This window comes from Pelecanus crispus, chromosome 6 (genome assembly GCF_030463565.1).
Source record: "Pelecanus crispus isolate bPelCri1 chromosome 6, bPelCri1.pri, whole genome shotgun sequence".
NCBI classification, from domain to species: Eukaryota; Metazoa; Chordata; class Aves; order Pelecaniformes; family Pelecanidae; genus Pelecanus; species Pelecanus crispus.
The window spans coordinates 68,701,426-68,715,964 of NC_134648.1; the positions used below are offsets into that span (position 1 = coordinate 68,701,426).

General features: G+C 44.0%; 1 protein-coding gene across 1 annotated transcript; it reads left to right on the top strand.

Annotated features, from left to right (window-relative positions):
* The first annotated feature begins 876 nt into the window (after positions 1-876).
* LOC104035164 (potassium channel, subfamily K, member 16) lies at positions 877-11,721 on the top strand. Its single transcript, XM_009488377.2, is given in 7 exon segments — positions 877-946; positions 949-995; positions 998-1,228; positions 3,753-3,873; positions 5,946-6,112; positions 7,699-7,867; positions 11,414-11,721. Coding segments are annotated over 7 exon segments (1,113 nt in total).
* The last annotated feature ends 2,818 nt before the right edge of the window (positions 11,722-14,539 follow it).

Here is a 14,539-nt window from a genome sequence, read left to right on the forward strand (position 1 = left end):
ATAGGATGAGAGGAAATGGCCTGAAGTTGCATCAGGGGAGGTTTAGATTGGATATTAGGAAAAATTTCTTCACCAACAGGGTTATGAAGCATTGGAACAGGCTGCCAAGGGAAGTGGTTGAGTCACCGTCCCTGGGGGTATTTAAAAGACATGTAGATGTGGTGCCTAGAGACATGGTTTAGTGGTGGACTTGGCAGTGCTAAGTTAATGGATGGACTTAATGACCTTAAGCGCCCTTTCCAACCTAAATGATTCTATGATTCTAAGAATCTGATGGCATAACCAGTTTTTCATCCATCTAATTGCACACTCAGCGACCCTGTAATGATCTCTCTTCAATACACTACATAGGAATTGTTGGTAGAAGAACCTGTCCAGGCCTGGCACATATGCAACCTGCAACCGTCTGCCTCTATGTCCAAGGTTTTGCTGCAAGATGTTGTGGCTGTGCAGGAGTGCATGACCGTGCCCTGCACTGCAAGCAGAGACGTGAAGCCCAGGACAGGAGCCCAGCTGCATTTCCCTGAATCTGCTGCTAAACACAGGGCAAGTGGCTTCTGGAGTCATTGGGACTTGCCTTGGAGTCCAGTTCTTGGAGTTAGTAGGAGGCAGAGGAGGGAAAATAATGTTTTTCCAAGCAAGTTCCCCTGTGGGCCCTTTGCAGGCTATCCTTGCCTGTCCCCAGAGCCTCTTGAGTAGGAGATGGCCACCTGCCAGCTCCTCGCATCCTGACCCTCTTTTCCTGAGAACTCAGCAAGGCAGAGTTTCACAGACAAGAGGAAATCCCTAAAAAACATGCAGCCCAGAGAGTGGAAAGTTTTTTTGGTGGGGGTGGGTTTGGTTTGTTTTTTTTTTTTTTCCCCAACTTCCCCATGAATGTATTTTACAGCTCGCTGTCCCTGTCAGCACAGGATCCCAGCAGAAATCGGATCAGGGAGGGCTCTTCCTGCTGGGGGAGGCTTCCCAGGAGCGTGAAGGATTTACCAATTGCCACCTTCCACTCCCCATCCCTTGCCGTGTCCCACCAAAGGCCATGTGCAGTGGCAAGCTGCAGACAGGTTTGCTGGTGGCTGGCTACTTTGTCTACCTGATAGTGGGTGCAGCTGTGTTCCAGGCACTGGAGAGGACTGCTGAGAAGCAGGAGAAAATAGCAGCTGCCCAGATGAAGGAGGCTTTTCTGCAGAACTTCAGCCACCTCACAGTGGCAGAGATGGAGCAGTTTATGAAGGTAAGTGCCAGCCCTGCAGAAGCCCTTTCTCCCTCCTGTTTCCCCATCAGATGTTGTTTCCTACTCAGCCTTACTACACAGGTAACTTTCACTGCGTTCCTACTGATGTGATCATTTGGATGATTTTAGCAAGCCCACTCTCCGGTCTGAGCAGGCAAGTCACACTGATGGTAAATACAGCTTGTGTAGCTTGACAAAACCTTGTGTGTAAGCTATTAAAAGTCCCCATGCCACGATGTCCTGATTCTTTGGGGTCTTTCCTCCTGTTGATTTGGCTTTCGGTGGGGCTGTGCTCATCTGTAATGTGTGGCATGGCAGGAAAAATGAGGCTGTCTGAAATGAATGGGCATGGTTGCCACTTACAACAGTGTCACAGAGCACAAAGGAACAATATGGCAAAGTCTGAAATAATCTGTTGGGAAAAAAAAAAAACCAAACCACAGCCCAAATCACTACAAGGAGGGTGGCATAGTCAGGGTTTACTTTCTGAAGATGCTGCAGAAGTGAAACAGGTAGCCTGGCAAAGGGAAAGGTTTCTCATCATGGCATAGGAAGCTGAGAATGAGGACAGTTATCTCTTCACCTTTGGTATTTCCTAGCTCTATCTGGTACAGTACAGAAGAAAATGGGGAATGCAGATAGCCTTGCTGTAAGCATTTCCTCATGGGAAACTAATGGAGCTCTTAATGGGCCAGTTCGCAGGATAAGGAAAGGGGAAGAACTGCTATTTCTAGAGGAGACCTTATCGCTCTCTACAACTACCTGAAAGGAGGTTGTAGTGAGGGGGGTGTTGGTCTCTTCTCCCAAGTAGCTAGTGATAGGATGAGAGGAAATGGCCTCAAGCTGCGCCAGGGGAGATTTAGATTGGATAATAGGAAAAATTTCTTCACAGAAAGGGTAGTCAAGCATTGGAACAGACTGCCCAGAGAGGTGGTGGAGTCACCATCCATGGAAGTGTTCAAAAAACTGGTAGATGTGGCACTCTGGGACATGGTTTAGTGGGCATGGGGGTGTTGGGTTGATGATTGGACTGATGATCTTAGAGGTCCTTTCCAATCTTAATGATTTCTAGTTTTTAATTTCGTTATAAACAATCCAGCCACCAAGCCAGGAAACATGAAGTTGCTACTCTACCCTTAACTGGTTTAGTGGTGGACTTGGTAGTGTTAGGTTAATGGTTGAACTTGATAATCTTAAAGGTCTTTTCCAACCTAAACGATTCTATGATTCTATGATTCTAATAACAGAAGCAGTGATCCAGCCTCCAGTTCACATATGCATACACCCTCTTCACCTTGGAATTTTTTTTTTTTTTTTGTGGGTAAGGAGGAGAAAAAAAGAAGGATCTTTTCAAGACAATGAAATCTTTGTGCAAGGGCTGTGCAATGATTTCTGTTAGCCTTGACTTTCTGGGACATAAGCAAAAAAGATAGTGAGGGAGGAAGCAGTGGGGGGGAGAGACTTTCCTGGTGCAGTTTATTCCAGCTTGTGTCTTGCCTCTGGCAGGGCTCAGTCCTGGATTTTATCTAGGCTGCTTCTTCATAAACCAGCCTGCCTTTCAGATGTCCAGTCCAATGTTCTCTGTTTGCTAAAGGTAGGGACAGCTGGATACTGTTTGGGATTTTTTAATTTTATTTTTTTTAACTTTAAAAAAAAAAAAAAAACCAGCACTTAGAATTAAAACCAGGGAAGAAGGGAAGAGTCTGAAAATGCATAACATGATAGATGATAGGGCTGGAGAGGCTTGGAAGAAACATATAGTCAAACCCCCTGTTGTCAGAGCAATCTCAGCCCAAACCATCTTTGACAGACATTCATCTACCCTCATCTCACAGGCCACACTGTAAATATTGTGCATGTGTGTTCATGCTTGCAGTTTGGAGAAGAGTGTATATGTTAGGCTGAATTCTGCTAATGGTCACACCAAGAGTAATGCTTTGCAAATCAATGGACTTCCTCTGAACTTAAATTTGTGACACTAATCAGAATATAGCCTTAAAATGAAATTGTCTGTGTATGTCATGTGTACCCTGCTATAACCCACTGATGCCCTCCTGGGAGGGATCAGAGTCACTGCTCAGTGCGCCTGCATACAGGTGAATATATGATCCTGGATCCACCACTGCTGTCTCAAGGGCAAACTCAAAACCAGCAACCAGCCACCCCATCACTTAAGCCACTGGGCTGTATTGCTCTGCCATGGCCTAGTCACCTATAGGACCATTTTTTGCAAAGCACTTAGCCTAAAAGAATTGAGATCCTTGATCATGCTAAAAGAAACAAGTTCTCCTAACACTCACTAGAGCAGTCGTCATAAACAGGGTGAAAGATTAATACTGAAAAACACCAGCTGGGTGCTACCCAGCCTTAGAGGTAAAGGTGTGAATAGCATCAGAGTATCGCTGAGGACAGGTGAGTGGTATTCACAGGAAAGGAGCAGCAGTTGGCTAAATCTTTAGTATTCTTGCAGCAAGCATGTGAGAGAAGCAGCCATGTTAATACCTAACTTTGCTTTCCCTCCCAGAACCTGACTGAAGCCATTCAGAATGGTGTATACCCTGTTGGAAATAAATCACAGACTGAAGACAGCAACTGGGATTTCAGTAACTCCTTCTTCTTTGCAGGCACGGTTGTCTCCACAATAGGTAGGTCTAATGCTTTCCATGTATGTGTGTTTGTGTGTGTGTGTGATGCTTATTATGCCTGGTTATTAGGACCTGAATGGATAATACTTTCAAGGATAAAAACTCCAGCCCTTCATTGTCATGGATGGTAAGCAGCATTTCTTGGTCCTGAGACCTCATCACTGCACAGCTCTTCATGCATTATTTTGGCTTGTGAAATACCAATGGCCTTTCATATTATTTCCCACTCGTTCCTTCTTTTCAAGCCATCTGTTAAAATGTTCGCTCTGCTGCCAGTTGTGGGTGGGAGATAAACTTCACTTTCCTGGTCTTTATTCTAGGGTCAAATAGGCTTTAAATCCGAGAGTGCTGGAAAGCATAAAAGAATAGTAGGAAAGAAGTGAACTCTGCTGGGGCATGGACACTGTCTCAATAACCTGTGCTGAGCTGTTAGTGCACATATTGAATTAGTAATATGCCAGGAGGAAAAAAATGGGAAGGGGGCAAGGCAAATGATGAGACTTTTACACTGCTGCTTCAAGCTGTTCTGACCTTTTCAGGGGCTGCCTGCTCCTACCTGCCTCTCCCTTTGTCTCAAATATGCATCCCAAGAAGTACAGGCCTGTCAAATTTAAGCATAAAATCCACACTGTTGGCTCCTGCTTCACACTCTCATGCAGTGAAAGTCAAATCTATGTTTTGCCGAGTGAAGCTGAATCCTCACTCCCACTACACCCCCAGTACAGCTTCTCCACTGATCTGTGAGTGTGACCTTTCACAAGGGCCCCAGTGGTGTCCCAGCATCATGGCAGGTGCGTAGGTATTGCATGAACCCATGTGGGGACCTCCTGCTGTAGAAGAAAGAATGGCTTCTGACCCATCACATCAATGACAAATATTCCATGGTTACAACAACATTCACATATCGATAAAGCTTCCCCAGTTTGTCAGCACCCTGCTACTAGCCAATCCATTCCTTGCCACCACCTGTATTATTCTATTTTTTCATTACAGCATTTCTCTGCCAAACAAATCAATTGTTTCCCATCAAATTTATTTCCCTAGTGAGGCAGACAGGCTGTCCCAGGAAAAGTGCAAGTCGCCTGTTTCTCTGCACCTTCGCCACAGAGGTCTGTTGTGAAGGTACATCAGGTACTTCCAGTCATCTTCACCAGGTTTTTTCATGAAAATGTCATACTTCTGCAACAGGGATCACAAGACAGATCAAGCATTTGGGGGCCTAGTAGCCAATAAATCACTCAGTTGTTTTATTTGTCTTTCCCCCCAAAGAATACATTGTATTTTCCGAGTAATGGATGCCTTGAGATGAACTGTGCTTGGGAAAGTGCCTTTTCTCAGGGTCACTGGTAGAGTAAGGACATACACAAAGTACAGGACTCTTGCACTGAGGGATGTACCTCATGGGTTCTAAGAGGAACAAAGTCTCCAGTCCATTAAAGGACATGTTTGGAGTTCTGTAGCTGTTGTTCCACTACTTAAATAAATCCTCTTTTAGTAGGACTTTAAGAGAAATATCTCTCTGGCATGAATAAATCAGCCACCAGTAAGGCCTGGACTAATTAGCACCATCTATTTTAATGCACCCTGCACTGCCTCCAGGACTGGAGCCAGTATCTGGACATACCAACTTACTGGCATTTAGCCAGGGAGGTCACGTCCCCACAGGCAGATTGACAAGAAGCTAGAGATTGCTATATGTGACTCTGACATGGCAAACAGCCTGGGACTCCAGCTTTGATGTCTTCCAGGTCCCCAGACTTCTGTTTTCTGTCTTTCCATGTATTTGTCACAGGACAGAGCATGTTTTCCATAACTGCTTTTAGACTGTGCTTTCATTCCCACTAAGGTTGGGCTGGGAGCACACAGTGCCCTCTGCATCCCCCAAAACATACAGGGTGAATCACTTCATCTGCTTACTGCCTTTTTCAGTGAAAAAAAGAGTGCATATGGACTGAGAAGTGCTAGCCACATTTTTGGGGGTCAAAGGCAGGCCAGGCTGGGGTAGGTGTGAATGTGACCATGGACTGCTCCAGTTCTCTGGAATATATCCTCTGACCCATCTTTTTTCACAGGTTATGGCACGCTGCATCCTAAAACTGCTGGGGGCCAGATCTTCTGTGTCTTTTTTGCTCTGTTTGGAATCCCTCTGAATATTGTTTTTCTGCACCGTGTCGGTAAGATGCTCTCACTGCTGTGTAAAAAGCTGGGGAAATTCCTGTACGAGAAAGGAATGAGAAAGGTAATTGGTTTTACTACTCAGGCACAGTTATATGCTCATTTCTAGTTTTTTTCTCAAGATATATGCTGGTGTTATCCTCTATTATATTTGTTCTCATGTTGTGTTAGACGTTTTGTTAGGAGAGAGAAAGAGACATTCTTCACTTGCAGAGCTAAACAAACAAGGTAACCATAGAGGAGATATTCAGAGAGAGGGATGCATTTTTGTCTACCCATCTTAATGGCAGACATCCAGCCCCCTTCAGCAATCAATGGAGAGAGTGGGTGCCTCATCCCACTTCCCTAGACACTTATCTCAGGAGCTAACACTCTAGGGAAGTACCTGTCTCCCTTTATAACCAGTAAAGAGAGAGATGATTAAGCATCTCGAGGCAGCAAAAAGCAGGTGAGCTATAAAAAGCTGTAAAAAGGAGGTGAGCTGTAAGGGTTTCAGTGGGTATCGACTCAATGCCTAGTGTGTCACCCCTCCTTATTCATTATGCAGTCCTTTAATCCCTCTCCTCCCTTGACTTTGACAGAAAGGAAACATCAGGCTGCAGTTGTCCATTTGAGCCCACTTGCTGAAAGGTGAGGCGGCACCTGTAAAGGGCTGGAGACAGGATGTGTCTTGCCTGGTTATGCCCCAAGCTGTTTGCAGCTCCTCCCCTTCTCTCACCACTACTGAGGAAGTGAGAATAGCTTTTCTGTGTCTCCTACCATAATTCTTTTTCAGGACAAGGTATGAATGCTACAGACAACCCTGTTCAAATTGCTGAATTTCTCCCCATGTCCAGCAAACTTCAACAGAACATAAGTCTTGATCAGATATAGACTCAAGTGCATGCACAATGCACAAAGACATGAAAAATTATCCAACATTTGCCATTAATTTCCAGACAATCTGGACTTATAAAATTCTATACATAAACTATATGTGTGTCTGGCTGATAAATCTTAATACATAACAAGTCTTTTTCTCCAGTCAAGGCTTCTTCATGATGGCTGGGAAGTAGGATGGTTCAAAAGTCATTGCCCAGGCACTTCTTCGTCAGGAGCTCATTTGTTTAAGGTCATCTTGTAGTAAGGTATCCACTGGGTAGGAGCCAACTTGTGGCATGGATGCAATCAGAAATAAAGCCAATAACCAAGACTCTTGGAGACAGTACTCTCAGAAATGGTGTAAATATTTTTTTAAAAAGTCTATTTTCCCAGGCAGACCTGAACATTCTTTAGGTGCCACACCTGAATACCCAAAACCTAAAGGTGAAGTTTTCTGGTGAAAAGTGGAAATAGTCTGACTCCTGTAAAAGTCATTAGATAGTAGTTCCTCCTATACTCACTGTCACTGGAGGTTGACGCAATCAGATAAAAGACTGTATCTCCCAGGGCTACTGTGGACATGCCACACCCATAATACATGGCTTCCCCCTGCTTCAGAGCAAAGCTAGGGTACTTTCAGAGGAAGAGCACTCAGTACAAATCCTTCAGTTCCTGTGGTCCTAGTAGGTATTCCCAGATAGCCACACATTTTGAACAGCCACCATTATAAATGGCCTGCCAGTGTGTCAAATCATTATTATAATTGAATTGGTTTCTTTTTTTTTCCAGAAGAAGATCAAATTTCTGACCCTTTTGTTCTTCCTGGCAACGGGGATCCTATTTTTTCTGTGCTTGCCATCACTCTTCTTCCATATAACAGAGGGCTGGTCCTACAGTGAAGGAATTTACTTTGCATTTATCACCCTCAGCACCATTGGCTTTGGAGATTATGTAGTAGGTAAGATGGATTTCAGAGAGGAGACACAGCAAAGTGCCAGGATTATGACTGTAATTACCATGGGTTGACTGCACAGGCCACCAATGTACTGTAGAGACAAATCTGTCTGAGTCTTTGACTAGTCTTTGTCTTGTACAGTTCCGGGGGAAATACTCATTTCTCTGGGATTGCACATGCTGACAAAAGCACAAAATTGTCTAAATATAATGAAATGTAGTGCTTTGGGGTGCAAAGAAGCCAAGTATTTGGGGGAGGGAAGGGGAAGTGTAGGGGGAGAATTCAAGGAGCCTAGGAATTTGCATATACCAAGAGGGAACAGTTTTCCACAGTCACACAAAAACGGCACATATCCCTGCTTTAGCCATCTAAGACTTATGCTTCGAAGTGTAGAGTAAAGAAATAAATGGTCATGTTTCAGAAGACATGATTTTACACAACAGACTGAGAGGTGAAAATCCTAGTCATGGGAAAGTGGGGAAATCTGCTCAGTCTATGAGAAGTGGGGCTTAAGCAAATATACCACTGCAAAAGTGGCCTTCTTTAGTCTCCTATGCATCACTGGAGACTGTCTTCACAAGCAAGAGCTTAGGATTTCCCTTGAAGACAAACTGTTTAAGCTACACTCCAGCATGCTGGAGTGCTTCTCAGAACACTTCCGTGCATCTGCTGACCAAAATACACTCTCCATGAAATAAGCTACAAGAGGAACTCCAAAATGATCACCAGGAGCCAAATCAGTGTCCACAGAAGAAGCAATCAAACACTTGGACTCCATGAAGAATCAAAGATTTCTCTACAACAACCTGTCCTGTCAGTGTCTTGCCAGCCTGAACTTCTCTTCAAGTGCGGATATAAGGAAGCTCTGAAGCTAATACTTGAGCAACAGTGCTGCCCCTCTGGAGAATCTGGAAGCCTGACATCCCTTTCTGATGGATGGATATCCACCACACAACAAACCCTAGGCTCTCAAGCCTTGCAGACATGCAAGAGGGGCCTTGGAGACTGGCTGGCAGCCTTGCTGTGTGTTTGAAAGATTTCTTACATCAGGCTGAGGACTTTGGCAGAGGGAGCCCACATGCTTTTCCAGACACTGTCTGATGTTCCCTGCTGACCTTAATGTCTCTGAGTCTGCTGGGTAGTGCTTTGACAATCTAGTTGCCATCTTGCTTGTTTGCATTAGTTTAGTGATTGCAATGATCTTGTAGCCTAGCTGATGGTTAATTCATGCAATGGCAATGAGTTGATTAGGCCACATTTCACCAAGTGATCCCAGCCAGCTAGCTGCTCCCTCTTGCTACGAAGCACAGGAAACCAGTGTCCCCTGAAATTCCACTTTCCATGTAATCCAGAGAAAGATTCTTTGTCTCCAACAGTGGTTAAGCAGTGTTGCCATGAACACAACAAAGATCTCAGGCATCAGCAAGGGATCTGTATGACACAACAGTGGCCTCTTTGCTCACTGTTTTCTCCAGCTGAGGCCAATCTTTGTCACTGCAGTGGAGGACAACAGGGCACAGGCATTTCTTTCCTAACCATCTGTAGGGCTGATAACCCTGGCCTGTGTGATACTGAGCACCTCGAACTTCAGTGATGTGGAATATAGCAAGGTGGAGAGTGGCTGGTGCCATGCAGGAGAAAAAGTGGACATCAAACTGGTGCATTCTCTTCCTTTGTCCAAATTACTAGTGTGTTTTACAATAACTACAGCAAGTCACAGCCTGAAAACCACTACCTCCATAGCACTTTTCTCCTCTGCAGCCATATTATTTTATAAATACAGTTAAAAAATAACAATTAGATAGTATTCCTGGTTCTGTAATTTCATCTTCATTAGGATGACTTAACTGGAGCTGAAATATTTTTCCCTGCAGTATTTATCTCAATGGGCCTTAAACAATGGTGATAAAATGATAAGTTTAATGCCTTACACCTTCACAATGAAACAAGCAGAATCAATGACTGCTCTGAGTATTGTGCATTTAGAATTGATTACAGATGACAAATGGATTTGTGCTGGCCAAGTGCAACAGAACAGTTTGAGTTTATTTGCATTTTAGTAATTCAAAACTGTTCTGTAGCTGTTGTACTTCAAGCATGAGATAAAGCCTGTTTTGGATAAGGAGACATCCTAGGAAGATGGCAGAGTCTGGATTTAACTGTTTGTAATACATATACACACAGGTGATACTTCTAGGGTGAAACTCCCCTTGGGCTGTAAACAGAATTTATGCCCTGCAGAAGTCCAGTTTTGAGTTAACATGACAAAGATATTACTAGTTGCTTTGCTAACCCCACATCATGAACTTCAGATAAGAGCACAGAAGGAGACGCTTTGTAGCAAGGCTGGCATCCCCTCTGCTAACTCAGCCCCAGCAGAAGAAAAAGAAACAGCGGTTAGATATCTATCCATGAGGACAAACCAACCCACTCCTACCCCATTTCCAGAGCTCTTCCATGATAATGTACAAAAATCCTGCACATTGATCTATGCAGTACAGGGCACTGCAGGACTTGAAAAGAGGTGCCAGCATTCTGGCTCATTCTGGGCAGCTTCACAATGGGAAATGATCCACCAGGTTTGTGGTGATATCCCTGTCCATGCACATTGCTGTGTTATCTACTATGTGGAGTCTCCCTTGACAGTGACTTATAGCACTTAATAAGCAATATTACCAAGTTTTCCTGCAGATGCCAGGGCCATATCAGCAGTATCATGATGATAACATTGTGCGGGACTAAGTGCAGTACAAGCAAATGCTCTCTATATGTTGGTAGTGGATTGCTGACATCTGAAGAAACAAACAAAATGACCCATGCAGAAAAGCGGGTGTGCGATACTGACTGATGCTAAGAGGTTTGGACTGCATGAAATAAGCTTCAGTCCACTGGTTTCCAGCACAGAAAGTTGTGTTCTTAGCATGTGCCAGCGAGTTCTCATCAGTCACCTAGTTTTTTAATGGAGGAAGCTCCTGAAGATGTTCAAAAGTAAAGTAGGAATTGCAACTACTCTTTGTATGATCAAGGGTACCTATAATTTAAAGCAAATATTTATTAGGCTATAATCACACTTTATAGAAATGCACAGAATTGCAATAACCTAGGTAGTAATAATTGTGTGGTTATAGTGGCCCACTATGCTCTGCTTTTTGTGCTTTGGGAGTTTAGGAATATTTTCAAGATAATACAATACAATTTTATGCTACTTCCGACATCATTGCATTTACTTGTAGATGCAGAGGTTGAATTGGGTTTGGTATGCTATAAGGGGAAAAAAAATATCCTGCTCTGCTCCTAATTCACCTCAAGCCCAGTATATCTTTTTGACAGGCCAGCATGTTTGTGCTAGCATATGTCAGTTCATTGCAACAAGAGACTAGCCCAGCCTTAAACTAATGCTGGGGAGGTGAGACCCACTACAATGAAAAAGTCACCTTAAAGTACTCAACATAAAATACATTGATGAATCCATTAGGCTCACCCACTTTACACAGGCAAAGTAGTTTTAACTTGTTAATTTTCTTCTTCTTTCTCTCCCCTTATCTGCAGGTAAACAGCCTGGCAGGAATTACTTTTCCTACTACCGAACTCTGGTGGCCATTTGGATTCTTTTCGGCCTTGCCTGGATTGCTCTCCTATTTAATTTATTGACAACAGTACTAGAAGATACTGAAAAAATAATTGTCAAGGATCTCCATCAAATTGGAAAGGTGAGTAAGGACAATGAAGCAAGCCAACAAAGAAGATGCTGGCCTGCTGAATTTATTCTAGAAGAAGAACTACTACCACCACGTGCTGGAGGGGATGCACAGAAAATGGAGTCATTAGCAGCAGATTCTGAACACACAAAAAAATGAAAAAAATTTTTTGTCTTAGAGCAAAACTATTGCCGTAACATATGAAAATTGAATTCTTCATTGGAGAGTTGCTAGTGAATTATTCTAAAGAAATTCCCATGGAAATAAAATTTCTCCTGCCTTTTGCTGAGATATGTCTTTTCAGAACTCAAGACTTATGGTTACACAAAGCCTGAATATTAATGGTAAGAAGTTTGCTCCTCAATTTGCAGCTAGGTTGTGCTAACAACCTGAGAAGTGCACTTTACAAGGCGTTTTTAATGTCCTTCCACAAAAATGCAGAGGAGGGGCATGGTAGAGCTCGCTGATTCTATTTGGATTTTGCTACTTGCAAGAAATCATGTCTCTTCCAGGAACTGACATGCACAAGCTTTTCTGAGGCATTGCATAGCACCTTTGGAAGAAGAAATAAGGGTATATAACTTAATAGATGCCTGATTTGAGCCGTCATATTGAATAAGCTATTATGATCTGAAAGACTTGTTTAAAGGACAAGACCTGGGCTCAGTTCAGAGACATTAGAAGCATCTAATGGACAGGGTTAGAAAAAGGTTAGTGTGTTCGAAATTACTAATTCTACCTCTTCCTCTTTTATACTAAGATGAATAAAGACAATTTTACCTTTTATCCCTGTGACTTCGAAAAACCTTTCTGATGGTGTTTATAAAGACCATATGAAGCCATGCCTTTAATTCAATTTTTATAATGATTTTATTCTATGAACATTTTATAAGAATGGAAACTGGTTTGAATGGAGGAGTCCTCACAGCATCGGAGCTGTGCTGCCATGTTTGTATTCCATAGGAGCTATAAAGTAATTTAGAAAAGATTCTGTTGTTCTGTGCTAAGGTAGCTTTCCAAGTACAAGTGTTGTCTAAACAGTGCAGCCTTACCTTCAACCAGTTAAAAGGATGTCAAATCTGGGCACGGTGTTTCAGAGGTACCACCTGGCATGCAGGCCATCCCTGGGTGAAGACCCTGGCCTTTAAAGGCTTGATCTACACGTCAGGTGCCCTGTGTGTGTCAAGAGTGCATGAAAATCCTACCCTGGCAAAGCAGCTGTGGTAGACACAGTCATGGGGATGGAAAGTCCCATGGGTGTATATGGTTACATGAAAAGTCAGTCTAGTCCAATATCCTATCTCTGACCATGCCTACTAGCATCTGCCTCCAAATAGCGTAGGAATGAGGCAGCTCTGCCATGCTCCTGCGCAGGGGTGCAATCCCTCTTCCAGTATTTGGTGGTTCAAAGGCTGCCCAAACAAGAGGTGGGGTCTCTGCACTTCAAAGTCCATGAACTTGCCCAAATGCTGAACTCACATCAGCGCCCACAGGACCCACCTAAAGCAGTCTGTAGTTCAGTACACAAAGTGCCTCCCTTTGACGGTGCTGAATGTGTCGCTTGACAGGTTTTCGTGATAACCTCAAGTTCCTATTTTGTCAGAGTGAATAATTGTTCTCAGCTCACCCTACGGGTGTTAGTTACAGCAAGACCAGCCCTTGCCAGAGCTATTCCTGTATGAAAGGGGGAATAAATTACAGCTATAAAGCAATTTTAGGTCATAAAGATGCAATCAGCCTTGAAGTTGAATTCATAACTATTTCAGTCAAACAAAACCACACTTCTTGCCAAAACAGCTCTGCTGGTTCAAGAACTGGCATGTAGACCTGACCAAATATGTACTTTCTTTCCCGCCCCAAATTATTTTCCATTGTTGCCCTCAAGGCTGACTTCTCACCTAATATGTCTCACTCTCAGGAAACCTTTCTGAGGCAGCAGGAAAAAGAACTGACCAAAATCAGGGCAAGATGGCAGGGGTATCATAGGACAGTTGTCCTGGGGCAAGCCATGACCCTGTTGCTATCACAAGGTGACACCATAGCCAGGCAGAGAAAGCAGCTGGATGCTCCCAGGCAGTGATGTCTTCACCTCTCTGTGTTCCCCTCTTACCAAGCATTGACTCACTTTATTATTTTTCAGGCATCATTTTTTCTCTTCTGTCTTTTCCCAGCCCTTCCTACAAGGACCATTAACCCCATCCCCAACCTAATAGAGGTACTGTCAGGGCTGGTTTAGGGAGAGGTGGCCCTGCATTGGGGTGAAATGGCCATTTTGCACAGCCTCTCATAGTTCCTTCCAGGTAAGTTCCTGGTGTTTGATGCCCCCCCAGCATCAAATGTTGTCCTCCCAAGGTGGCAGGCAGGGCCTCTGAGCCAGCACAACACATGTCTATTTGCTGTCTCTATTGCTGGGGAGAAAGAGCCTCCAAGGAGCATCTTGAAGTCAACACACCTGTGAAGGGTTTTCTTCAACTTGTTCCCACTGTCACACTTGCTCCCTATCATGACAAATAACACAGTCCAGCCCTGAAACAAGCTGGTGATGTCCCATTGCAACACAGTGCAAACGAGGATGCTTGTTTAGACATCTCAGGAAGGGCAAGAGAGATGGTCCATGAACTTTGACTGTAAACAGCAAGCACAGAGCCAGGCAGCGGCTCTTTGAGCAGAATAGGACAAATTCTCTGTCCTTCACACTGGTGGGTGTTTAACAACGAGCCATGAAAACCAAACACTTCCTGTTTCCAAAAGTCAGTCTGCCCTGTGCAGCTAATGCCATAGGGTGCAGGCAATTCACCTTTTAATTCATCCCCTCTCACCATGCTGCCCGGGTAAGTCTGTGCCCCTCCAGACAAGGCACAGAGGGACTGAACAACTCACCCAGGGCCAGGGGATGCGGGAGACATGAGCCAAAACGGTCGTCATGGGGCCGTCCTCCTTCAGGCACCAAGAATTGAGGTGTTCCTTCAGCTGTAGA